Raw genomic sequence first — 27,975 nt, 5'->3', positions numbered from 1 at the left:
TAACCTCCCAAAAACATGTCAGTATAAACCCTTCCTGTTATTGAAGTGTGTAAATCCTTTTAGCTTGATCTCACCAAATTACATTGAACTCTTAGAGCTTTATGCTAAGTCTTATACCGGGCATCTTTAGCTGAGGCTCACGCTTGAACTGGACCCCTGAATTTGCCCAGAGAGGTTGTGGATGCCTCATCCCTGGAAGTGTTTAAGACCAGGTTGGATGAGGCTTTGGGCAACGTGGTCTAGTGGAGGGTGTCCCTGCCTGCAGCAGGGGGGTTGGAACTAGATGATCTTTGAGGTCCCTTCCAACCCAAACCATTCTATGATTCTATGAATTATCAAATAGGTAATTTTGAAATATCGGCCACATATCTTGCAATCACGCATTTGAGATAAGAAAAGTCTATTTCTGAGATCATGACAAGAAGGAGCTGAAAAAGTGTTTCTTTGAAGGTTTGTGATTCACCTATTTTTGTCCTTCTGTTAACCAAATCCCATGTGTTTATGATGGCTTGGGACACGACAGAACTATGAAAACTTCCATTAAAAACTCTGCATGTTCTTGTGAGTGCCACCATGGAAAGTACTTCACGCTGTCCACCTATGCCAACAGTGATACCTATCAGCAACTAGTCCTGCTCCAATTTTTCTAAGTTATTAGTAACATGCTCCAATTTATATTCACTACCACATTGTCCGAGAGCCTGAATGACAGACAAGGACCCTGAGACGCCAAGTGCAATGGAAACACTTAAGAGAAAGTCAGTCTTCCCCATCTGTTGGCTTGACCATTCATGTTTCCACTGACTTCTGGAACAACATCCTGCTTCCTCTTTGCTCTCTGTACCCACCTTCACATCTCTCAAAACAAAACCAAAGACATTTCACAAAGACTTCCTAGATTAAAATCTAGGGGGAGAACAAGTTCACTTGAAGTCTTCTCCCTTGAAAGTAAAATCATGCAGCACAAAGCAACAATCTGGCAACTTGAAACATGAAAGCTGCTATGCAGAATTCTCTTTATCTATAGTTTATTTTGTACAGAGAATAGTTAAGACATTTTTATATTGGTAAGGCCAGATTTAGTACTCATACTCAATATTCATGACTATTTTGTCAGACTCTATTATAGGATTTAACCTCAAAATTCCCCAGGTGGAAGAGATAAGAACTATTAAATGTCTCAGAGAAGGAAACTGAGAAGCATGATTTAGGAGACAGCAATGAAGTCAAGAGTTTGATATTCAGGAAAGGAATAACTATTCATACAATTGAAAACATTCATGGTTTCAATAGACAAGCCAATCTCCATTAAAACCCAAAATCTGATTATTGACGTTTTCTCTCTACTTCATAATTTAATCACTAGGATAACAATGCTATGTAAATTTAATTTCAGCAAAAGAAAGTTACTAAGAATGTCTCTGCAACCCATGTAAGCATATATCTTTTCATAAAAGAGGACCAAGAAATAGATTACATTTCACTTTTACAAGTAATAGCTCACATTTCTTCAAACTCAATATAAAACTGTGTTCACTGTATTCCAAAAATTAATGAAAAATATCACCATTCTATTCAATTTGTTTAATGTAAATTATCATAAAGTATTTCATTCTTCATTGCCTCTTCTTGCTTATACGGGAACATAACAAAGACTGACATAAATTGCTTCTAGGTCTCACCTTGTAACTATGAATTTAACTAACTAAAAAAACCCCAAAACCAAACAGTGAACCAGACCCATAGAAGTATGTCAGCTTTCAATTTCAAGTTAGATACATAAACATCCTAACAGTTCTGTATGCTTATATTTACAGTTCCCAGGAAATGAAACACTCAAGGCACAAAACATCTATAAACACTCAAGCATCATGTGACAAACTGTAGCTAATTTTAATCATGTAAACAACAAGGGTCCATCCAATGGCACACTGAAGTAATTTCCCATTTAATTTCAGTCTTACTGAATCTCTAAAGGTAATTATCATTTAAACAAGGGCTCTCTAATCCTATTGCTAAAGAAAACGCACCAAATAAGACACATATAGCTCCACGGCACACTCCATCTTTTGACCATTCTACAGCAGGAACCCAACCAACCAAGACAACACCAGTAGTTCTACTTATGGAAAAGGGTTTTCCAACCTACTCCATAATAGCACATACTCAAAAGTAATGCACAAAATAATTCCTGAGTTTCAACATGCACCCATCCCAGAACAGGGCTAGGAAAGGTTACGGATGCCACCACTATCCCTGTTACAGCACCCAGCCAAGGAGCGTGGAAAGCTCCCCCCAGGGTCCCAAGGAAAAGCAAGGCGGCAGAAGTTTCCATTCAGCCAGAGGAAACTGGGAGGCAGGAACAGCAACAGGGCTCGCTCCCCAAAGAACAATTCCCAGCTGCAATACATGAGCCTTGCTACACGTCTGAAAATGAATGTATTTTTGAGAATGACAAGAGCTCCGCAAAAAAACACAAACTAGCTTTCAACTTACACGCCTTACAGAAACACCAGCTAAATCCAGGCTTCCTCCAGTGTCTCAAAGACCCTTTAAAATACAGTACTAACACCCTCCAAAAAATTGCCTATTCCTACTGAGTCTGTTCAGACCTTCAAGTATGATTTTTCATAAATACAGCCTTGTTAAGACCATCACTACTCTCCTGATGAAAATTCACCCTCAATTTCATAAAAAAATCAGGAAATCGCTGTAGATCTAGAGGAACGTGGGCTTAGCCGACTGAGACTGTTGGTCATGCTGCTTCTGACACCCACAACCACTCTGGATCCTTGGGGGAAGCATACATTTGCCTGTAGTATCTTCCGTGGAAATTCCTCACGGAGCCCAAAGAGACACCATCTACACACCCTTCCCAGCCCACATGTTCCTCCAACTGTGTTACCTGTGTCACCTGCAAACAGGCCTCCATGCAAAAAACAAAAGAACAAAAAACCAAACAAAACAACACAGGAGACACGCTTGGCTGGCCAGGAGGGAAAAGATCGCAAAAGCCAAGAAACTCTTTGAGGTTAGAAAACAAAAAAACCCACAACATAATTTCTCCATCCTGGATCCCTTCTATTCAGAACTAAAGAACAGAAAATTTGGAGCTTATTTAGCATACCTTGTACTAAAAAGAAGCACTGCTGTCCTCTCTTCTCAGAAGACCCCACATTTTCTGAGAAACTGTGATGGAACTGAATCACATAGCCCAAGAAATGCTTCTTCCCAGTAGGATTATTAATATGCCTATTGCTGAATACTTGATCTTTCAACTTCTAATTAGTTAAAAGGTTAAAAAAAAAAAAAGTGACCAAACCCATATAAGTAGTAGTGAAATAAGAAACAGGTGCACAAATAATACAACAGAAGTTTGGTATGGAAACAGATTTATGTTTCAAATTATATGCTACAATGAACAACTGAAAACCAAAAAGATAAATACTTTTGGACTTCGTCTGAAGCATCATAACACAAAGTCAGACTTAGGTGACAGCAGGCAGCTACGTACCAATATCAGTTAGATATACCTCTGACTGTGAAGTATAGGACTATCTAACAGCAGAATCTCCTCTCAAATTCTGACATGCATCATCCACAGTGTCATACTTCTGATACATGCCAGGTTTTACATGTTGACACTTCACAAATACATTTTCTTCCTGACAGTTCCTTTACTAGCTAACTCCAGTGACAGATGATTGAAGCCAGGAGACTAAATGGTGCTGTTTCTCTATATTTTTGGTACAGAGAGTAGATCTGGTGTAACACCAAGCATTTGTACCCCTAAGCAAGTGAAATACTGCCCTGGCAAGGTCACACCCAACCAACTTTTCAGCTTCAAAGTAGTAGAGTCACGCTCCTCCCAGAACACACATACTCCAAAGAGCAGATACCTCCTCGCAACACGCCTCCGATGGAAACATGCCCCACGGGAGAGTTGGGCAGCAGTGGCTCTCCCCTTTGCTCTGTGGCAAACCAAGTGGCAGGACTCTGCCATCACTTCCAAAGTGAACAGCACCACATTCTCTGTGGGAATCAGACTCAGAAAACAGCCTGACGCACAACAGGGCCCCCACAAAATCTGCTGCTGTGCAAAGAACATGCTCCAGTACCCTTATGTACTTATGCATAAAGCCAATGAGCTGAGATGCTCTATTTAGGCTATCAATCGAAACTCTCTCAACAAGGAAAGCCAGAAAGCAAGAGCAAAGGGGTAGTTTGTATCAATATCTTCAATTAACATGGAAATTAATTTTAAAAAGAAAAGAAAAACACCCAAGCAATCAGTTAAGGTAATGAGGAACACACTTGTATACATATTGTCATTAGAACAAGCTATGTGTGAAACCAAGAAATCCAGCAACTACATTACTAATCACATTAAAGAAACAACAAAACACTAATGTTCCTTCTTCCATGAACTACTTTGAAACTTTTCCAGTATTTTTCTGCATAGCTCAGAATCAACTTTGTAGAAAAAGAAAATACAGACTCAGTTCTACAAGCACAGGTTCAAGTTTAGCTTTATTTCCTTTGTACCAAGAGCAGAGTCATTGTCTTCACTGTACAAACCAAAATAACTTACTTTAATTTTAAGATAATTAACAACACTATTATACAGCAGTCTAGACAGACATTGTCGACTTAAGTCTAAATTGCTTGAGAGGAGACAGCCACCATGGACTCATTTGGAGAGCGTATTTTCAGCCCAATAGGTTTTATTCCCCCAACGCCTCTTCAGTTTTAGGAAAAGCAATTCCAATTCCAGGCCTTCTCAGCTACGACTTTTCCCCTGCCTGCCTTCACTTTCCTGTCTTCCCTCCCCACAAATGAGCTACTAATTCCTAAATAAATGGAACAAGTAGCACTTAACATCAGGAGCCACAAGGGTAGGTAGGTAGGCAGGCTCCTATCTCCTGTTTAGAGGCCTGTTTAAACAGGAATTAAAAGACTAAACGCTTCTGTGGATTTAGGCCCAAAAGCTCAACTCTGCAAATGCAGGTACTTGACGTTGCCGGAGCGGTCCCCAGGGTGACTGCAGACAAACTGCACGGGCCCTGGAAAAGTTCTCCAGAGACAAATGCCATTTTCAGAAGTTTGCTACTGAGATGCAACGGCCTGAACACAGATTAGGAAACTGTCCCTTGTGCTCGTCTTCTGAAACCCCAGAGCACAACTTGTGGTTTACATTTGCCGTCTTTGCATCTCCCTAGTGCAACTAAAAGCAAACCACCAACTTGGTATACAGTCCACTTTTAAAAATGAACTATTTCTTTCAAGATGCAGCGGCTGCCCTGACCATGGACTTCACTTGATTCAAACATCAACACGGGTGTTTGTTTGTTTTACAGCTGATTACCAGAAAACACGACCATCTCCTGGTCAAACATCCGCACGGCAATGCCAGAAGGAAGCGCAACTCCAGACCCACACCTCAGCCACGATGTAAGATGCCGTAATTCCTCTCAGCTTTAGGAATAGCTTAAGTACCTTCCTTGTGAATGGCCTCTGATGCGCCTTTGTTTGAGTTGTGTACTGAAAATAACACTCATGATGCCTTTAAAGTATTAGTCATTCCCTTTTAAGGCCGAGGCCACCAGTCCCAAGCGCAACGGGCGTCCCCGGGCCGGCGGCGCCCTGTCCCCCGGCCTCACGACCACCACGCCGCCCCTCACCGCGGCGTCGGCGGGCCACGGCCACGGCGTCCCCGCCTGGCCCGGGAGAAGCCACAGGAGCGGGGCGGGGAGTCCCGACCCCCCGGCCCCGCCGCCCCTGGCCCCGCTCACCCTTCTTGTCCATGAGCCACATGAAGAAGAAACAGGGCGCGAAGCCGATGGGCCCCCAGAAGACGAGCAGGGCGATGTCCCAGCCGCTGAAGCCGAAGGCCAGGCGGGCCGAGTTCTGGATAGGGCCCCAGGTGTTCCACACCAGGCCCTGCGCGAAGCCCAGCAGCGAGAAGAGCAGCAGCACCAGCCACCGCCGCCCGTAGACGCGGCCCGCCAACGGCGCCAGCCGCCGCACCGGCACCGGCACCGCCGCCGGCACCACCGGGCCCCCCGCCGGCCCCGGCCGCCGCCGTTGCTGCTGCTGCTGCTGTGGCGGCGGCTGCGGCAGGAGGGGCTGCCGCTCCTCTGCGCTGCTCCAGCCTAAGCCCATCTGCGGGGGCGCTGACGGGGACCCGCCGGGGACGGGGCTGGGGGAAGGGACACCCACACTTCAACCCCCGAGCGCGGCGGCGCTGCCCCGGCCCGACACAGCCGCATGCGCGGTCGGGGAGGGCCGGCGGCCGCCTCCTTCCTCCGCCGACGAGGGGAGGAGGGAAGCGGCGCCAAGGAGGAGAACCGGGCTCACCGCCCGCGGGGAGGGAGCCGCGCCGGCGGACAGCCGCAGCCCCGCGGCCTGTGGGGGTGTGCAGGGCGTGGAAACCCCCGGGTCTCTCGGGCCGCCACCCCGCGGGGAGAGGGGACTCGCTTTCCGGGCAGGAGCGGGGCGGCCCGTGGGAGCCACTGCTAGGGGGCGAGGGGCTTCTGGGGTGTCACCGGAGGGGACGAGGGGAACCCCTGCCTCGGGGCCGCTGTCAGCCCCAGCCGGCACGCTGCCACCGCGGCCCCGCCCCACGCGGCAGGGCGCAGCGGGCCAGGCTCGCTCCCGGGCCGGGCTCCCCCTTCTGTTAGCGAGGACGGTACTGAGGGGAGCCCGCCGGAGCCGCCCAGGAGGGACAGCCGGAGGAGCATGGCCGGGGCGGACAGCCGCCCTCCTCCCGTGCCGGGTAGGTGCCCCTCGGCCTTCCGCGCCCGCCCAGCCGCGGAGGGCGCCGCCCCGACACGGGCCTGCCGCGCTGCGGCCTAGCGTGGCTCGGCGGGAGGAGAGGCCCAGGCCCGGCAGTGCGGCTTGTCTGTAGGCCGCGGGCCGCCGGGAGGGAACGGGGGGCCGTCAGCGGGACCTCCGCGCCTCGCCTCCAGCTGCTCCTCCTCCGAAACGTCCCTCTCGGGCGTGGGCCTGGTACCGCTGCGGTCGCAGAGAGCAGAGCTGGGTTGGCCCTTCAGCGAGCGTGGGTACCTTCATGCGGGGAAATACTGCAGCAGAGCTTCTCCCGGGTATCCGTCCTTTTAAAGGGACAAGTTTGTGTTGAGGTGGATACAAATCAGCTATGGTCCGAAATGGGGGAAAAAAGTAGGCTTCAGTTACAGCCTACACTTAAATCAATTTTAAGAGTTTGGATGAGTATTACTATCATGTGGGCTACACTAAGCTCATTAGAAACTTACTGTTTAAATAGATTGAAGTATATATTCATTCCATTAGGTTATGTGAGTATTTATTTGTATATCTACCATCTGCACTTGTCATAAAATTAATGGCTTGTATGCTGCATAATGCTTCATCTTCCCTGAAAAAATTAGGTATTTCAGTTTGGCTTGCTTAGGCATTCTGTCACATAGTCTGGAAGTTGGCTTGATAAATGCCTGTGTGCTTAATTGGGGGGAGCTGAACAGTGGGATCCACACGGGCTGGTTTTAGACCCAGCGCCAACATTGTAAGTGTTGATGTGCCAGGCAGCGCACAACTGAATTTCACACGTGGTGCCCATCCCACGGTTTTGCAGCCCGAACCACACAGTCCCATGAAATTCTTCCTAAAACGTACGGACGCTGCATTTTGTTTAGCCCACGTAGCTCTGTTTGTGAGACTGAGGTTCAAATTAGAAGTTGCACTGAAGGTACAAAAAGGAAGTTTATACCAACTGAAATAAGCAGAAGTATGGTCAAAAAGAAGATGAGGTTTTGTCTAGAAAAGTTCAGGAAATTCCCCAGGAAAAATAAAGTTCATGCACAATTAAATAATGAGGGGCATATTGACAGTAACAAACTAAAATTTAAGCTTGCTGTGTACAACTGTAGTGACAAAAATAAAATACAGTAAAAATAGTGGACAAGCTTCATATTTGATTGTGATCAATGCATATTCCAGTAGTGCTTTGGGGCTCCATGTTGGATTAATTCCCTGTTTTACTACGTCTTTTTCATAAATTACCACCTCAGCATAGTTTAGCCTATGCCAAAATGCTCTTTACAATGGCTGTGTTACTACTATAATTGATTTGGTGGCATTGTGCCAAAGACAAAGTGCTGTCATTTGCAGAAGTAAACAAAGTGAAAAAATATTTCTCTCTTTGAACATTTTTCAATTAACTGTAGTAATTGTTGAGGTTTCTTGGTTGTTCTAGTGGCAGGAAACCCATCCAGAAATAAGGGAAGTGGGGCTTCGCAGTGTCCTTTAACTGCAAAACTTGCCTCTTCTTGCTACCTGCATAGTAAAATGAAAACTTGAATATAAACAGGATAACTCTTTAATAATTTAACCAAGCCACCTCATCTTATGATGCGTTTAAAGATATTTTGACTTTTGCGTGGGTCAGCATGAAAAATATCTGAGAAACAGCAGCAAAAGGAAGGAACTGTCAAAATAGGCTCAGAAAATCTAGGGTTATTTACTGTTAACTTAATCATGATTTAAATAATTTATTTTAATTGCTTGATTTGAAATTGCTCCATCTTTTCATAGTTTCACAACCCATATGTGCATCTTTCAGTCATGGCCTGACCTTTTCTATTCCAGCTATTTAATTAACACAGTGTAATATTCTGTGTGAATTATTCTTGTTTGCAGGATATGGTACCATTTAAATTTGTTAATGTAAAGGAGCAGTGCATTGTTGATAAACTGTTGGAAACCAAATTAGCTTTATCTTGCAGCTAGCTGATTGCATTATTTCACTCATGGGTATAATACTTCTCTAAATATGCTAATTTCACTCTTTTCTCCGTGTGGTGACATTTTTACTGTTCTCATTACTGACATTTGTAATATTTGGGGTGGGGAAATCTTTTCTTGCTTTAACCTCATTATAATGTAGCTAAAGAGATTTGAATATTATCAGATGAAGTGCACATATATTCACGCAAGTGGAAAGGTTATTTTGTCTCCTGGCCCAGAACTTTCATGTCTGCAGCAGGACTTGCGTGGACTTCACAGCACCTAGATCCAAAATTACGATACAGAATCCCATTCAGTTACTCATTGCCCAACCACAATAGTGTATCCAGTAGTAGGTACCTCCATTTCAAACCTGAAAGTTCTCAAGGTCTCTGTATTCATGCCCATCTGCCTGTGTCTGGCCTAAAACCTTCTGGAATTCATCTTAGGAGGAGTTGGTGGCCTGGAGCTCTGATAGATTAGTGGTGATGGATAAAAATTACATGGCTGAAGCTGGTATTGCTGCCAAATGCTCATCCCATCCCTGAGGCAGGCCTGGCCGATTGGCTTATGAGTTGGCACCTAAACTGTGCTGATTTAAGCCTGGGTTATTAAGATAAACTGAAGGCTTTGACAGGTTTGTTACAACCTTGAGGGATCTGGAGAGTCTAATTCAGCCTAAGCACACCTATCATTTAATGGTTGAGCTGAGCAGTCCAGGAAAGTATCCCCCCCACGGTGCAACCCCCAGTTCCTAGCGCATTAGGAAGTGCCATTTGCTCTCTCCAGTCATCAAGTTTTTGACAGATTTGCTCTCCACGTGACTTTCTTCAGTGAGATTTGATGAACTTCAGCATCCTCATGTTTCTTATGCCTCTCTTCCAACAACTCCTAACATCATGTATGGCTGTCATACCATAGGTATGCTGTGTGCTCCCCAAATGAGTCTCATGAAGACCTGATTGGGTAGGTGTTTGGGATCAGATGCGTATTGAAGACACAATGCTCACAAAATGGTGTTTGTCTGTTTGGAAATGTGACTTTCTGTCATGTAATTCTGTATAGAAAGAAGAGGGTAAATTGATTATTTCTGTGCCTGTGCTTTTCTTAATAGAGGGACATATATGATTTAAATTATTTTATGCTTTGTGATCACAGACACAATGAGATTCTCAGGAGTAGATATGATAGCATGAGGTTTTGATTTCTATCAGTGTTTCAACAAGAGCGATGCTAAGGCAGTTTGGATGTCTTGGTATAAAACTGCAACTTTAACCTTTTGCAATTTTATTGTTTTGCTAATGTTCAGGCGGTTATCTTAAATTTCTAAGTACCATGTGCTTTTGAAGGCTGGATATAGAAGACATTATTGCTTCTTATACTAATATTGAATTAGTCAATGGTTGCCATTAATGTTTAAAAGGAATCTGAAAATACTGAAACTCTTCTACTGAAAGGACTTTTCCAGATATACTAATAGGTTGAGAAACACTGAGTTTTGGTAAGTTTTGCATATTGCAAGAAGCTTCCAAAATTCAAAGCAGCAGCACTGTCATGGTTTCTTCTAAAATTAAAGGTCACGTTCAGTCTCCAGAAAAGCAGATGCAGCTGATTAGAACAAGAGTTCATGCACATCTGAGTGGAGATTTGGGCCCACAGAGTCCTTGATCTTTTCTGATATTTAGGTCTTGGTGTTTACAGATAAAGAAACTTTGCAGGCAGTTGTTATTTGAAAAAGAAAAGAGAAAGAAAATCTCTGGAGGGAAGATAGTAAAGATACGTTGACACCACTAGCAGCAGCTTGTCGTACTATGAAGTTGTGAAAGATAAGCTTCTGTGTAAAAGGCTGTGCTTTTTCAGTAAAAACTTAGTTTCTTTTATGTTTAATATTTATATTAAAAAACAGAACTAACATTAATGAAATGTTAAGGTTGAAAATTAGAAGAGCTTGGTAGTTCACATTTTGGCAAGGTGTATTGGGTCAAATGTATCCTTAGCTCTACAGTATGTCAAAGCAAGATTTTACATTCTTTATATGAACCCCAAGAATCAAAACATACATTGTTAACAGATTATCACAAACAAATTTCATGTTATTGCATGAGAACCTTTATAAAGAGAAACAGCAACTTGAAACAAAGGTTAAGGTCACTTCTGCTTGTTTTACCACTGCTGAAAGAAATGGAGTGATGTAAACATATGGAATAATAGCCATGCTTTTTGTTTAATATTCCTATAATAATGGCAATCCCTGAATCTAATACCCTGATGGTGCACGTTGGTTATTGTGCACTTCAGAAACTGTTCTTGAGGTTCACGTGGTGGGTCTCTCTGGTTTCTTTCAATTCAATAATTCATGTAATTCAAAAATACTTCTTTTATTCTTTTAAATTATAATTTCATTCTGACAATTATACCTGTAATTGACTCAGTCATTTATCTTAATTTGTATCCTATGTAGTGTAATGGTGAACAAAGTCAAGTATACTTCCATCATATCCCCTTTGCGGATCAAATTCAAAAGGCTCAGTTGTATTATTGACTATTTATTACAGTGGCTTATGGGAAAACCCCCATATTTTTAGAATACTATTGACTATTTACTAGAATAGCTTATGGGAAAATGATGTGGTTTAGATTTAGATCCTTTCGTTGCTGTCATTTTGAAGTTCTTGTCAGTTAAGTTTTTGCAGGATAGGATAACAATAAAGTCATAAATGGTTACAGTTTCTGACAGTGAATTTTGTACAGTGCATTCATCAATTTAAGAGTAGTACGTTCATATTTACTACTAACAACGAATAGAAACATAAATAGAAATAAACTTCACTTATAACACAAATTCTTTTTTTCTTAAAAAATAGAGATGTTAATTCCCTGATGTGCCAGTTCCCTTACCTTCAATCATAATGTTATATTAGTATTAAGTTTTGTATTAAATTTCCCATCTATTAGGAAACATTGTGAGAAATGTGTATCGGTGCTGGTGGGGTATTAAGAAGAAATGGTTTTGCTACTAAATTTCCTCAGCAGCAGGTGGGTGTAATTTACACCCCAAACAGACAGAAAGGTGGAATTGTAGCAGCCTATCCTAAGGAAGAACAGTCTCTCCTTTGGAGAAACTCTCTTATATCCTGATGGAAGATATTGGTCAAAGACCATAGTCCTTTCCTTCAGAAGAAAATGAAATTTATCTAACAAGTGCTGCAGTTCCATTGTGTTTGACTTTGCTTTCAGCAATTTTGCCAATGAGAAGTATACAAAGTTCACTGGAAATACATTTAGTATGACTTCTGTCAGTTGTACATATCCCAATTTTCCTAGGTTTGGGGGAATGGGAGGGGAAGGGGGTATTTCAAATGGCAGAAGATGGGCAGGAACTGTAAGGACAAGGAGGGAAAGGAAAGCATTTCTTCTACTGGTGGAGACCAGAGGAGCTGAGGTCATTCAACCAACATGACTGCTTTTAACAGGGCACTACAGGATGAGAGGAGAAGAGACAGCAGGCAGAAGCTGGCCAGGGGCTCAGGAAGAGCTTTCTAGGAAGAGCCCTAGGGGATTTAGGGAGGAATTTCATAAATGTATACTTGAGATATGCTGTCATTTAGAGCAGGGGTGGGAATTCCCTCCCAGTGCTGTATTCTGGGCTCAACCTCTTACTCCACCCCGATGAAGTCTGGCAGCTATTTCCTTTTCTTTATCGAAAGGACAGTTTGAGGTCTGAGGGCATAGCCCACACTCTTATTTCATGTCTTGAGTCATTCAGACTTACTGTAAGAAAAACTGTAAGATGCTCAGCCCTGCCACAGGAGGACTGGAAAGCAAGTCCAAATACAAATTCCTGTTTTGGCTTCTTTTCTTTTGATGCTCTTCTTCCGCAGTAGCAGACACAGAGGGCAAGGAAAGGTGTGTTGACTTCAGGCTACCACAGTAAACTTCAGGTGCCAGTCTTACCAGTGCAGACCGGTCTATCCTGAGAGGCTCCATGCAACTGCTAACTACCCTTCGGTAGCCAAAACACCTACGCAAATCTAGGTTAGATGCCTCCCCCCGGCTATGCTGCATGTGCAGTATTGGCATTCCCAGGGTCAAAAATAATAGTAAGAGCAGTAACTGGTCAGGAAGTAATACCTAGATGTTCACACAGTATATCCTGAAAACTACTCGTGTGTATTTAGATGCATTCTGTTTGCCCAGAGTAGGCTGATTATAGTGCATAACATTGTAATCACATGCAGATTACTTAAAGGTTTTTTAATTTACAGAGTTAATGTACTGTGAAATCATTCCATCTGACCTCCAAACCAAGTCACTTCTCTTTGGTTTGGGGAGTTTCCCCATCCTCCCCAATACCTTCTCTTTTCCCACTCCTCCTGGTTGTTGGATAGTTAAGATTTTGGGGGTTTGTTGATTTTTCTGAGTGACTTGGCTGCTCTGTATTAATGTATTCAAAATGCCAATTTTTTCTTTTAACTTTCTATATTTTTTTAAAAAGAAGTAAGTATTATGAAGCATTACAGATTTGCAAGAAAAACAATTTGATGATGCTTATACCAAATATGTTACCAGGATTTCCTTGTAACTCACTCTTTTAGAAAATAATTTTAATACCTCTCAATTAAATCTCATATTTAAGCAGCAGAGTGTTTTGGCAGAAGCCAACTGCCATGCACTAATGAACTCTTCTAATTTGCTAAATTATTTTAAATGAATGACAGTACATTTAGCTTCTGAACAACTTTGATCAAGTCCACTTTTTGTCAGACTGCCTGCTGTGCTAAACTCTTTATTCCCAAACCCCACTCAGTTACTCAGAAAAATTGTTAATCAGAAACATTAAATTATTTTCTCTCTCAGAAGCACAAAGTCTACTGGAAAGTACTTAGCCAATTCATCATTTTTTCTTTTACCTGCGCTCAACGCTGAGTCTGGATGAGTCTTCATATTTGACAACACTTCATGTAAAGACAACTGGAGAGCTTTGTTTTTTTAATTGGAAGATCTCTATTTCGCAATGTGTTACCTTTCTAAAGAACACCTACGTTTTTCGCCAATTATATAAGCTGTCACAGTTACAAAACTTGAGCTAAAACTTGGTTTGGTTTTTCAGTTCCTGGTTGGATTCTATACGTGCCTTGTGTGAAGTCAAAACATGAGACAAATTATTCCTACTTCCTTTTGTACTGTGAAACCACACCATTTGTGGAGCCTGATAGAAAGAACTAATTTAAAGTATTCCTTTTCTCTTGTGGATCAGAGTACAACTGAGAAAATGAAGACTCCAACAGAGCTTTTCTTTTCAAAGGGAATATGCATTTCTGTTCTCTCCTGCTACCTGATCTCCCCTAGGAATTTGATATCTAATGCCCGAGATGTGCCATGGACAGTTTGTTTCTTTGCAACACATTTTATTTATACACCTTTTACTTCTACACATTTGTGTCCAAACTGTATGCCATTCTATATGCTTTACAACCTTGGGTTTTGCCTAGGAATGAATTACTATCAATTTCAGGTTAGGAAATACTGAGAAGCAAGAGCCCAGCTTATGACATCTTCGTGAAGCTATGATAACAACTAAGGAAAAGGTGATTATTTTAAATTACAAATTTTTCTGCTAATCTGTCTTTCAAGACATATCTTCAGATACCTCTTTTGATTACTTTTTACTGGTCCTACAGCATATAGTTCCATCAGAAATCTCTGGGTTTTGTTCATGACAGAAAAATCTGTCATGAACAGAGTTCTCCAAATTATCCTAATATCTGATATAGTATATGATATTTACCTTTTATCATGTGTGTTTTCTCTAGCAGGCATTTAGATATGCATGACAAATATTATGGGGAAAGAATTATGTTTAGCTGACTGCTGTTCTCACCAAGGAATACATAAAACTGAATCAAGACACATAAAAATTCTTTGCACAAAATTGGCAAGAATCTTCATTTGTCTTTGCAGAAAAAATTAATGTTCATTTGTCTAATGCTTTAAATTTTCTAAAACATTTCAAACTTCACTGCTGATTATATCATGGGTGTTGTGTGTGATTATATCAGGAAAAGGTACATACTCATTTAACAATGATTTTAATACTGTTTGAAGATAGGAATGATTAGCATCTCACTAAGACTGTCCTCTTTCATTGTTTCTAAATTTTGTAGGGAAATAGGTTTACAACTGAATAAAGTGTGGTGACATGACAAAAACCTCCAGCTAACGTTCAGTAGAGGAGAGGCTATTTAGTCTAATTGTGTTTTCTGGTTTGGCGTTGATAGAAACTCTCCCAGTAGCTCGAGCTCTGCACTTCCCACTGTACATTCACTGTGGTTAAAACCACACCTTTCAAAAGCACAGTATGCATGTGGAAATCACATTAGAAAGCCACACAGAATCAACAGTTGGCTTCAGTGAGCCTTCCCGTCTCTCCCAGTAAAACTTCTGCTTTCATAGCACATCCCAACTGTTGACTGAAGTTACAGGATAAACCTGAAGCTTTTGCAATAAAACTCAGCTTTACAAAATCCCCCCCCAAAATGCCATCAATTTCTTGCATTTCTTTGGATTTACATCCTCTAACATAATTAAATGTATTGCCCTTAAAACCAATTGAGTAGTCAAAAAGATTGCCATGTGGTGATAAACTGAGCCTAAGCAGGAATAATTCCATTTTTTTGAGTTGGAAAATCTGAAAGGTATGTAAGGCCAGCCAGTTCCCGCATTATGAAAGCTGCTCTGTACAATATTACAATTGCACCGGTTAAAGGCAGAATTTTTATAAACCCCCTGGGACCGTTCAGATCTGGACTGAGTCTTGCCTTACTCTTTGAACAGCATCACTGTGAAAAAACATGCTGAGCTTTAACCTCCTACCATGCCTACAGCCAGCTCCTGGTAGCTGCACCAGCACGTGCCGTTGTGTCTGCAGATGGTCTTTCTGCCTTCTCTGGACTTGCTCTCTCTAGGTACACTAACCTATTGCTCAGAAACCCCCAGAGCCTCCATCCGGGGGTAGGGAAGACCATATGGTAAGACATACGGTCCCTGTGGGGCCTCCTTATGTCCTGGTTGTGCAAGTTGCTGGAGCGCGAGACTGAAGGCCAAGTGTCATAGACATCTCTGTGTCACAGCAACACCATTCTGTCAAGTGTTGCTCTGCGTATGAGAGCAAACGTCGAAAACAAACCAAAGCCCAAACTCCCTCCTGTCATCTGCCTTAAGAAGGGGAAGCCATTTAAAAATGTTATGTTCCATTAAGGTAAAAGATCGGAGGTCTTTAGATTTAAAGCTTCAAGGTGGAGTTTTCATGAGTGAAAGGAGAGAGGGATTCAGTTTCCCTGGAAGCCTGTGGGATACAGGACCCCTCAACTGTGGGAAACCCCAGCCCTGATGATACCTCCCACTGAATTTGTGTGGAAACAGCGGCTTAATTTAGAAAACTAAAAAGTAAGCTATGCTGGAGTATAAACCCTATGGAAAGAGGGGGGACTCGCAAAAGGTACCAAAGACATATGGCATACAGCATGCACAGGGCTCCTTCTATTCCTGCCATTCGCACTTCAGCATTCATATATTATTTTAAACTGTTACGTTTGAAACAGTCCTGAAGAACTTTCCTCAGTGACCTTGTTCCCAGTGGGTCGTCTTCTGTGTTTCCTCCAGCAGGCACCGCAGGGCTGCCCTGTGTGGGACTGGCTAGTTCTCCACTACCTGTCTCGCCACCCACACATGGGGAGGAGCAAGAGGCAAAATTAGCACTCAGCAGTAAAGGGAATTTTCTTGCCTTTATTTAACCCATCGTGCATGCCAGACCATAATTTGACCCCTAAATAGAGTGATTGAATTGGTCTGTTTGTTTTAAATGAGCTGCCAGGAGTTGTGGGGAACCATACGTATCGATTCGGTATGTTAAATCTTAGGCATTATAGGGATACAAATTCTGGATGAGTTAACTTCAGTAGAGGTTAAAATAATGAATGGATCTTTTTATGATCCAAAGTTGTAGTCCGCTGCTTCAGCTTTATGGAGATGTTATTTTTTTTAAAAAAAAATCACGTTTTCCTTCTCAATATGTCCCTAAAGAAAAGTTGTTCTGAAAACGCTGAGTTTATTCAAGGTTGCCAGCATTTCGGCTTGACAGTTTCAGTGGGGCATATAAATCTCTAAATAGCAAAGGAGTAAATGGAAATCTTGGGTTAGTTTAGTTCTTGGATTGGCATAATTTCCTTTTTCTAAAATTCTGTAGATGAAAAGAAATTTTAAAACACTTTAAAAATACCTGCTGTTTTCGTTATGCTGCTCTTTTTAGTTTAAATCAAATACATAGGAACCTGGTTGCTATCTCTGACAATACGCTATGCTTCTTGGAAAGAATCCCATGCAGAATGACTCTTACTCATAAAATTTATATTCTCTAAACTCTGGACATTATTTGTACGAGTTATTTTTTTTATTGTTAGCCTACTTCTAGACAGTTTGGCTACAGAGCTTTATTGCATAAGCTACAAGAGAAAATTCTAAGCACATGCTGGTTTTTTTTTTTTACATTTTGTGTGCTAGTACACTGCTTTAAACTTTAATTTAGTGTAAGAATGTTCTTTCAGTGTTTGCAGTAGAAATTTGACTTTAAAAATGTAATAAAACAATCAACCATAAACAAAGGAGGTGTAGTTCTTAATGTTTCCTGTGCTGTGGGAGATGGTAGATGACACTTCATGTATCATAAATCATCTCTCTACAGCTGTTTTTTTCTTTACATAGGTGAAGATGTCAAACCATTTACTCCTGAGAAAACCAAGGAAATTGTGATGTCTCTACAGCAACCTGCAGTCTTCTGTAACATGGTTGGCGACTGGCCAGCCCTGCACTGGAATGCAAAATACCTTTCTGCGGTGTTGGATGGAAAGACAATCCAGTTTAGGCTAGGTCTGAAGACAGTGGATTTAGGTGAGACATGACTGTTACATGTCACAACTCTCTTTTTTTAGGTTCTGCAATCCTTTGCCTCTGTATTATCACTGTTCTCTCTGTAATGTATTCTTTTCACCACAGGCTTTGTTTTTAGGACATGGGATTTGGCCAACAGTGGAACTCTCCTTTCTTCTGTGTTCTTAGTAGGAAGTCTGGTGGGTAACACTAACATATAAGAATCAAGTGTCTCAGTTTTCTTCCCTTGCTTTGTAGTGTGTGTGTTTGGTCCTGGTCTTACACATGATTCAGTTAACGTGAGCTGAGCTTCCATATCCGCAAACCTGAGTGCGTTACAGAATTAGCTAGTTAACCAAGTTTTTTTTAATCTGTAAAATGATGATAATTCTCACCTTCCTCCAGATGTTTTATAAGACTGTGGTGGTTTTCAGTACTTTAAGGTCCTGTGATGAAAGGTGGTATAAAAGTATAAAGCATTAAGAAAATCACTTGACACCAGTACAATAACTTCACTTCTAACCCTCCAGATTCACTCAGACATCTAAGAACATGCCGTGGGAGAAAGGCAATTTTTGCACTTGATTTTAAATACTACAACTTCATTTTAATCGATAGCCACACAATACTAGTCATAGTCTATCCGTGGACAGACAAAGTTTCATATGAGGGAGGGAAGATACAGGAAACATGCTCCAAGGTGGCAATCTGCTAGCCACTTTAGAGCTTCTGCATTGCTTTATTCATGCCGTGTACATCCTTTGCCCTTTCAACCACATACTGAAATACATTTTGCCGTCCACTTTCTCCCTTTTGCCTAAAGTATCTTGTCTCCCTTCAGTCTTTTTTTTTTCCCTAGGCCAGACAAACTCAGTTCTTAAAAAACGTTCAATATAAATCATGGTTTTTTTAGACCCCGCCTTGCTATTCTTTCTGTACCCTTCGCAGATTCACAGATTGGTAGGGGTTGGAAGGGACCTCTAAAGATCATCTAATCCTGCTAGAGCAGGATCACCTAGAGCATGTTGCACTCTTTTAACCTTCTTCAGTTGGACTACCTCTTTCGTGGAATGTAGGGTCTGTACAAAGACTCCAGATGAGGGTCTGCTAGTTCCTATGGAAGTGGTAGGATTACATCACATTATCTTACTTAACACTGTGTGAAATTTGCTTTCTTCACAGCATCATGACCATATTATTTCATGTTCATTTTTTGCAAGAGAAGCGATGAAACAGAAGTGTTAGAGGGAAAATGCTTGGCATTTTAGGATTTCAAAGCATTTTACCACCATGGATTAATGATTCCTGGGAAAACAGATGTTATTTATTCACTTTCTACAAATAGAATAACTGAGGTGTAGAATTAATATGTTGGTACACACCTTCATAGCAATATCTCTATAGTTCAATGAGGTATCAGCCAGTTCTTGCATTACATGTCAAAGGCATCCCATTGTCAATAGGGAAGACGTAATGTATATGTGACATTTTCCTTGATACCTTGTTAATATATCTCCGTTGTAATATGCAAGGCTTACCAGGTAAAAGGATCGTTTTGGTCCTAGTTTTCATTAATTAGTAGGCACTTTTTGAGAGCAAATGGGTATGCCAACTGGGAAAGCTTCTGATGGGATTGAGTGTTATGTAGCTAAGTGATGGATTGATGCTACCAACTAAGTAGGTAAGTCATCGTTTAACAATAACTTGTAGTCACTAGGGATATAGAGTGGATTTAAATTGGAATTTGTATCTTGAAGTTGCATCTATCTGTATTTTGCTTTTTCCTAAAGGCATCAATGCCTAGGCAGCAATCAGTTCATCTCCAGGAGCCACCATTGTATGCTAATGTGAGCTAGAAATGTCTTCGAGAAGATGGGTAGAGCCCATCAGGGGTTATATTGTAACTGAATGAGACCTGTGATGCTATAAAAAATTGCATTGTAAGGCTATATTAGTGAAGCCATTAGCCAAGCCATCTCAGATTCTGAAATAATGTAATACATTTCATGTGCCACTGTCATTTGGAAGATGGTTGATCTCACTCTTGCATGCTTAACATTGTTTTCCAACGAAGGCCCCTCTCTCTTATCATTGTTCACACTAACTTTCCCAGATGAAATGGAAGCAGTGATGTGGTTAGAAAAAGCAACAGGAGAATACAAATAAAATTGTGTTGATGTCTCTGAATATTCCTCCCATGTTTACAATAGATTAATTGCCTTAATACTAGATGGGACCAGTCCTGCTACTGAGTCGGAAACATGTACAAAAAAGAAGCTGTTCTCCTGCTTGTAGGTATATTTTGGTGTCACTCTGAAATGGCTGCTTCAGAGTTTCTGAGATTATTTAAGCCATGAGGTTCATCTGAAAGATCCAAAATTATTTGAGACCTCTTACTATGACGACTTCTCATCTGCAGCCTGGGTGTGGATTTTATATTTGCTTTTCTTGCTAGTTTGGAATTTCCTGAGGTATATAGATGTGGAAGGCACATTTGAAACATGGAAAACATGGGAGCTAGCAGTATTATTTGTGTGAATTATTTGTACCTACCTACCTGTGTGGTTGATAGTATTCTGTCTGATTACACAAGTTAAACAGTATGTGTCCATAAGAGGGGAAAAAACATAATCAGAGGATTAAGCATTGGCAGGGATGAGATACCTCCAGAGAGTATACCAGCATTCATTACAAGAAGAATGAAGGTGCTATTAATCAGGAAATCCCTTCCCATCTAGTTCCAGCCATGCTAAAAGATTTATTTTTCTGAGGTGGGATAAAGGGTGGGCAGCAGCTACAGAAGTTGAGTTTCTGGCAGAGAAAATGCAGCAATATAGTCCATCTATCTGATGGCTACCTGGAGCACACCAGCAATTACAAAGGAAGAAGGCGGCTTACACAAAACTGTCTTCTGTATGCAGACGTTTCTTATTTTGACCATTTTCTCTGGTTGCGTAGTAAAATGAATAAACAATGAGTTTACTGTGAAGAAGCTGGAGAGGAGAAGAGGTTGTCATGCTGATCAGTTATGAGTCACAAGATCTCTGGAGGAAATTTTTCTTAGAGATGCTGGATAGAGCTGATGCTGTCAGATAGGCAGTTGGACAGAAAAGGGCTGCAACTTGGACACCTGCCCAAGAGGTTTTACCACTAAGGACAGCAAAAGAATTCAAGCCTCTGAGGTTTGATAAAGAGAGGGACTGCAGAGGCGGCTATAGACTCAATAGCTGAATAGGAGGCTGAAAATACAGTACAGGTACTGTAGGCTGAATAAATGTTGCATAAAGCTGAGATTTGAGGTGGTTATTGGAGTTGGATGTGGATGGTCAGTTTTTTGGTTTGTGCCTGTGCTTTGTTATAGCATTAAAAGGTTATTCCTTGCTTGGATTATTTGTTTAAATAATTTTAATTCCCTAGTAGCTGTGAATAGACATTCAGTTTTCTTTTAAGTTTAAAGAAATGGAGGAGACATTTCACTTGCATTCTTATTTGAGCTTTAGGGTATTTTCTAAGGCTATTATTTTTTCTACATTTCCTTTAGTATACATTGCAAACACTGTCTTTCTGAGTAGAACAGAAATTGGCATCTGTCAGGACCAGACCTGAACTAAGGAGGGGAAGTGCTTCCTCCAAAAAGCATTTATTCCCTCGATCTCTCCCTCTGGTTCAATCCGTGGCATAAGTGGGAAAGCGGAGGACTGTCATGCCTCCAGATACCATGTTGTCAGACAGCACCGGTAGCTTACTTTAGACTTACCTATCTTAATCTATAATTTATCAATTACAAAACACCTTTAGCTTTTGGTCATTAAGTATTAGCAAACTGATTAATAATGTTCTTGCTTTCAGCTGCCCATTGCTAACATTTTCAATCTAGTTGCAGTCTACAAATCCACCTAAGCAACCTGTTTAGATTGCCCCAATACATTTTTTATTACTATTTATTTTTATGTAACCACCCACACCTTGGTACTGAACAAGTTATAAATTAAACCAAGAACCCTGCCCTGAGGAGATTGTATCCTAGAAGATAGTCTTGCCTTTCATAGTTGGAATTTTTAAAACAAAGCTCAGAGTGAAAGACACTGTGAGGTAGAAAGAGCATAATTCTTGCCTTTAAAACGCTTGCTCCTGAGTTATCTTAGAAAATAGGCAGTGTCCTGAGCACTCTTTGTTCTCATCAAAATAATACAGATATTGAGCCACCTTCAATAGTGCTTATATCTTTTATCTAATTTTTCCATTAGACCATCTTTTAGTGAAATTATGTGCATTGCATTAATGACTGGGTATCAGGAGAGGGCATTGGACTGCAACACAGACAGGGAACCAGATACAGGGGGGTTGGGTTATTGCAGGTGGGTTTTATGTCTTGTATGCAGTTCTTGGGTAGGGAGCCCTTCTACTGCACAGACCCGGGTTACGAATTGCTGAACAGTGGGGCTTATCTGACATTTTTAGTTAATGAATTTGATAGTGAGGGGAAAGGAAACCACTACCTAGGTTACTACAATGGGAAACGGCAAAATGATAATGATAAAGGTTTGTAAAAGCCGTTCTCCTGCCCAGAGGGAATAAGAACAAATGTATGAGGCTCTATGGGAATTGCTGCGATAACAAAATGAGACCAGTAAAGAATGAAGAGCTGCTGCTGCTGCTGCACAACAGTGAAAAGATTCCATTTCTGAGCAGCTCTGTGCAAGTTACACAAGGTTAAATTGCAGCTTTGTCATTGCCATTCATGCAGGCTGCAGTAATTTTTCCGCAGTAGTAGTTATAGTAAAGAGTGATTTATTTTTTTTCTTTTAACATTGGATAAGTCTCTTTGAAGCTGGCACAATTAGTGACTGTGGAAAATGAAAATGTCCGATTAGCCAGAAGTAAAGTATGCTGTGATGTGGGTTGTCTTGTAGGCCTTCCAAGTGACCTGGCCTTGAGCTGAAAGGCTGTCAGTCAGCCTGACCAAAGCATGACGGGAGCAGAACACTGCTGGTAAATACTTTTGTCTGCCAAGGAACACCACAATATGCTTTTGTCGGTCCCAAATGAAAAATAAGGACAGATAGCATTTTAGATGGATTATTGGCATGTTTGTGGCTCCATAATTTTCTTCCTATGCATTACTGTGCTGATTTGGTTATTGCTTTAGGTGGGAAAGATGAACATGTCCATCTGCATAAATCCATGGAGACAAAATAAAGGGTACACAAATACTTGTGTGCACATTTGCAGTTCACACTTCAGAAGGGAGATGAAGTAAAGGATGGGCTCTCAGTTGTTTAGGGAACTTGGGCGTATTATTGAGTTACTGTACCGAAGGGTGCCTTGCACATGAACAACAGTAACTATTGGTGTGCTTTTACTTCACAGCAAGTTCAAAGTAACAGTCATTCACTTACACCTTAATGAGAAAGCAATAGTCTCAGACTTTAATTGTGAGCTAGGTGACGAGAACCATTTTATTGAACCATTTTATGGTCAAGCCACCCAGTCCCACTTCGTATCTCATGTTGCATTTAACCAGAGCTGAGAGAGAAACTATGTATTATTTTTACTGTTTCTGTGCTCAGCGCTCATGTAATATTTGGCTTTTCTTTTGTTCCTTTAGTTCCCCAGTTTGAAACCAGGTGTAGCTATGTGGAGGCTACACTTGAAGAGTTTTTGGCTTGGAGTTGTGGGCAGCCGCCTTGTCTCTCTGGACCATTCAGTTGTTATGAGTACTCCAAATACTGGGCTTATGCTGACTACAAATACATTGCCAGGATATTTGAAGACAAGCCAGAAATTTTCCAGGTAAAGCATTAATATTATCTCATTCTAGCTCTGAATGCTTCTGAAGCCCCTACTGTTATCCCCTCTCTGCTCCTTTGGCCATTTATTTTAAAATTTTGAAATAAAAGCTATTGGTTCTCAGGCTAACAGAGCGCTAGTACCAAATGGCAGCCATCTAAAATTCTGGGTCTTCTTATGTGCTTAAAAACACCACCACAAGTGACAAAAACAACTACCAGTTTGGCAGTATTCCCCATTTAGCCCAGCATCATTTCGTGACTGGGCAGGCTCAGGGAGCACAGAGTCATGTGTGCGACCTCTGCAGCTGCAGACCTTCCCTGCGCCTCTGCTGAAGGTATGAAAGCAAGGTGGGAGTAGGGTGTGGAGATGACAGGCACCCAGCACACCTGGGCACATTGCAAACTCCAGACCCTATTGCTGCCCCAGATCCACCTTGTACCCAGATGGTACCTGAATTAACAGCTCCACTCAGGGAAGAGGATTTGATGGCATGGATTCACCTGTAGCAACAAGGCTGAAACATGGTTATGCTCCGTGTTTTGCCTTGTGGCTCATTTTCTCAAGTAGCACAGTTCTTTCCCTTAATATATTTAGATTAACTGTTTGCGAGGAGGGATTCTGAGTCTGCAGGATTATTATACCTTGATTGTATGTGGAGAGGGTAAAATACATGAAGTAACCTGTCCATGGAAGTACATAATCTATGGTAATTTCCAAAGGCAGGTATTAGGACACCTACCCAGGGTGTTTTCTTTTACTTTCTCCGTGTCTATCTGCTATTTCAATGTATTGGTTCATCTACCTTCCTGCTGCTTCTCCTTGCAAATTGTAAGAGGGCAAAATTAAGGATAGCTATACAAAAGGTATATTTTTTCAAAAAGACAGAATAGTAAATGAAGCCTTATTAATTTCTATACTTTCAAATGTGAAGATGGAATCATAATTCCCTGCAAACACTGTATGACTGGGATGTCAAAGTACGAAATGATACGCCCCCTCAAATTAATTATTTCCTCAGAAAGATTTCCCATGTTCCTTATATGTATTTTATTCTTTTATACCAGTAAAATTAGTATTTTCCAGTGCTCAGTCTGTCTCCTTTCCCATTGTTCTGTGGGTCAGAAGGTAAGGTTTGGGCACAGAGACCATCTTACCTTACTTTCTTCTCCTCTCCCTTCCTAAGGGCACTGAAACACAACCAGGATCACATAAACTTGGTCTGCATGACTCTGATACCAAGTTGTGTTGTTTGAACTAAGTTGGGAGCTCCAGGGATGTTTCAGGCTTCCCTAGATCTTTGAGTGACTTCCTCTATCTGTGGTCCTGCCTTGGTCTTCTCTCTTTCTGCCTCAACAGAGAGCATTTTCTGTGTTTTACAGCACAGGATAATAGCAGGTCAGAAGACCTGAATAGCCTGCTGCTTCATTCGGTCAATAAAAAACACACTTGAAGGAGACAACCATTTTCCTGCCTCCTTCTTCCCCTTGCCCCCATTCAAGAACAAAATTGAGGCGCCAGGAATTGCATTTCAGTACAGGTGTCATGCCACAACCTCATCACCTGACCTCTAACAAGCAACAGATTGTACTGCACTTTTAGAACAGACACACGTAATGATTATGCCATGGATTTTTTTTTTAAAGCAGAATCTGGGAAGTAAAAAATTGATGGTGTTATGCAAGCAAATATGGTGTATGTCATCTGCCAGTTTCACAGGCATGGGAGTGAAATGCATCCATCGGTTCCAGACTCATGGCTTTTGAAACACTGCTACGCAATTTATACCAGCCAAAAGAGTTCTTTGTAGAAATTCTCCTCCATTCTTGTGTGAATTTGATAACCACTTTTTTCTTTTTAGATTTTATTTAGATTTACATAAGGTGACTTGAAGGGGAAAAGAAGGCCAACTGCACTGTTATTTATAGTGATTAATAGGGCCATTTAGAAGTTGTTTGAAATTTAGATTGCACTGTTTATCATTTACAGTTGTGTGGGCTAAGGTAATGATTCCATTATTCTAATCTATGAGCAGTATCTAGCATCTTATATTTTTTCTTCAGTTGATATTTCATTACAGAATTTGAGATATAAATCAGAAGCAAGATATATGCGTGAAGTTTAAATAGAAATGAGACCTTTTAAAGTGACATACGGGTACAGATTAACTTCATTATAAGCAGCAAATGAAATAAATATAATTCACAAGTAATGTGCCATCTGTTATGGTTGGAACACCTTTTAGTGCATTTCTTCTTACTGTGGCTTTTTATTGTAGAAAAGGAACCCACTGTGACAAGATTTCGGTAATCTTACCAGTTCCTTTTCAGTTCATTGGTTAAAAACTATTTTACCCATAATCGCTTCAACTATTTACTACCGCTGCAGCATTTTCAAAAAGTTCTTTTAAATCTAATATTGATTATGTGTGCTTTCTTTCCACTTAAATTGTAACAAAATACAAAAACTATTTAGGTGTGAGATTAAAGTGTAGAGATGGTGTTACGCTTAACTTTATCACTGAAATAGTTGTATTGGATTTTAAATTTTATGGCTGCTGAAATCTATAGGAGCAACTTTTTCTTTTTGATTTTTTGCTGCCTTTGACAAATGTTTATATTACACTTCTGCATTTTTTTCAAATGATATCTTTAAAATCAATAACTCTGAAATTCAGAATCTTTAGCAACACCTAATTTTTGGGAAGGCTATCACTCATTTTGAGGGTTTCCTGATACAGAGTCATGGTGAAGTCATCCTTATAATAATGTCTAGCTATAGTTTTCCTCATTCATAGATCTTAAAAAAGGATAGTCACCCACCTGTCTGCAAGCAGCTAGCTTACATACTTAAATTAGGAGGCTAGACTCCTATTTTCTCTTTATAGACAGAGGAAAGAGAGAGGCTTTTCCAAGGGGTGATTGAGAGTGCTTTGACAAGAGCAGGCGCCAAGCTTAAATTAGGTTCCTAAAGTTAGGTGATGTGAATGACCCCAAAGTGCTTTACCGAAACAGAACAAATACCGTTATCTTCCCTTTCAAGATGGGAAAAGTAAAGCTCAGAGATGAAGTGATTTGCCCGAGACCATCAGGAAGCCAGGAATTGAATCTCTCTTTCCTAAGGCTCGGTCTGGGGCTCCAGCCAAAAGGCACCAGTATCTCTGGCCAGTATACTTCAAGTGCTTTCCAATAAACAAATGATCAGGCCCTGCAGGTAGCAGGGTAGGCCATAGAAAGATGGGAAAGCTTTATCCAAGCTAGACAGAGCCACTGTGCAAAACCCTTGAACTATCTGAAAAATACCTCACTGTCCCTCGTTCCAGCTGTCATGCCCAAGGGATTGTTTGTGGGAGGATCAATGGACTGGAAAGCTCCAGGATTATATTCGTAACAGATGCATACCTGTTCTGCCCTTTCTTACTATGTAATCAAGTTGTTTTAAGTTCACTGCCTCCGCAGTTGCAAAGGCTGGAGAAGAACATGTCCATTAAATGATAAGAAACTTTAAAAAAACAGCATACCACTGGGTCAGAAGCAGGATAAACATCTGTGTTTCTGGAATACATGGAGAAAGCTGAGACAGGAGCAGAGAGCAAATATGCCACATGGATTATCAGATTGGTTTGAAAAGGGAATAGGGAATTTTCCTTCCTTCCATTCTTTTTTTAAATGTCATATATCAGAATTTTTCTAAAAGCAATCCTGAGCTTGGATGGATGGTTTAGGGTGGAGAAAGTAAAAAAAAAAAAAAAAAACCACAACCAGAGTGTTTGAAAAGAAGGAAAAGAAGCCACGTGTGGCCATGAGCAGTTGGGCAGTCTTTCTGTAGAGCAAACGGTACCTTGTGTGATATGAAAGACTGGGATGAGAACTGGAGGCAGAGATCTAGGAGACTGTGTAGTCAGACAGAAAAAGAAGAAAGCAGAAGAAACGCTACTAGAGAGGAGAATTTTGGAGGAAGGGGCACAGGCCATGCATTTGGGAACCCCACAAAGGAGTAGCAACTGCAGTGGGTAAAGACTAACTGAGCAGTGGAGGGAGAAGACAAGAGACTCGGACAACTGAGGGTAGGATGTGAATCAGTTTAATAGCTTACATAAATAACCTTTTCATTGCTGTAGGATATAAGGTGGTCTGACTTTGGTTTTCCCGGAAGAAGTGGAAAAGAGAGCACGCTGTGGATTGGTTCTGAAGGAGCAAACACTCCCTGCCATTTGGACTCATACGGCTGCAACTTAGTGTTGCAAGTACAAGGAAGGTAACAAGTGCATATATGTACAACGAACACAGGGGAAAGTTACACTGTGCTATAAAGTTAGTTTTGGACTCTCGAGTATTAATTCTAGGTCCTGAATATTTTAGTTTTCTGAGCTCTTGATGATTGAAGAACATCAGTACTTTTCTACAGGAAATGGCAGAATTTCAGGGGGTTGGAGTTGGACTGGGTCATGGAAGTAACGCAATTTTATGTTCTTCTGTTTGAGGAAGATCTTTTCTG

At 41.2% G+C, this 27,975-nt stretch overlaps 2 protein-coding genes across 5 annotated transcripts in view; one reads left to right on the top strand and one right to left on the bottom strand.

Moving 5' to 3' along the window:
• The window catches only part of SLC49A4 (solute carrier family 49 member 4), a 64,655-nt gene extending 58,246 nt beyond the window's left edge, over positions 1 to 6,409 (bottom strand). The window contains exon 1 of the mRNA XM_075757061.1: positions 5,793 to 6,409. Within this exon, the coding sequence (XP_075613176.1) occupies positions 5,793 to 6,162 (370 nt within the window). The 5' untranslated portion in view covers positions 6,163 to 6,409. The remainder of the gene's footprint in view (positions 1 to 5,792) is intronic.
• Positions 6,390 to 27,975, top strand: part of HSPBAP1 (HSPB1 associated protein 1) — a 36,543-nt gene continuing 14,957 nt past the window's right edge. The window contains exons 1-4 of one of the 4 annotated variants that reach the window (XM_075757058.1): positions 6,390 to 6,522; positions 17,524 to 17,709; positions 23,297 to 23,481; positions 27,599 to 27,735. In XM_075757058.1, the coding sequence (XP_075613173.1) occupies positions 17,571 to 17,709; positions 23,297 to 23,481; positions 27,599 to 27,735 (461 nt within the window). In that variant the 5' untranslated portion in view covers positions 6,390 to 6,522; positions 17,524 to 17,570. Of the gene's footprint in view, positions 6,776 to 6,804; positions 7,062 to 17,523; positions 17,710 to 23,296; positions 23,482 to 27,598; positions 27,736 to 27,975 lie in introns of those variants that run through there. The other 3 variants (XM_075757056.1, XM_075757059.1, XM_075757060.1) reach the window with 3 other exon arrangements.

The sequence above is a fragment of the Balearica regulorum genome, chromosome 6, assembly GCF_011004875.1.
Source record: "Balearica regulorum gibbericeps isolate bBalReg1 chromosome 6, bBalReg1.pri, whole genome shotgun sequence".
Lineage (NCBI taxonomy): Eukaryota > Metazoa > Chordata > Aves > Gruiformes > Gruidae > Balearica > Balearica regulorum.
This window is presented reverse-complemented; position numbering and strand designations above follow the sequence as displayed.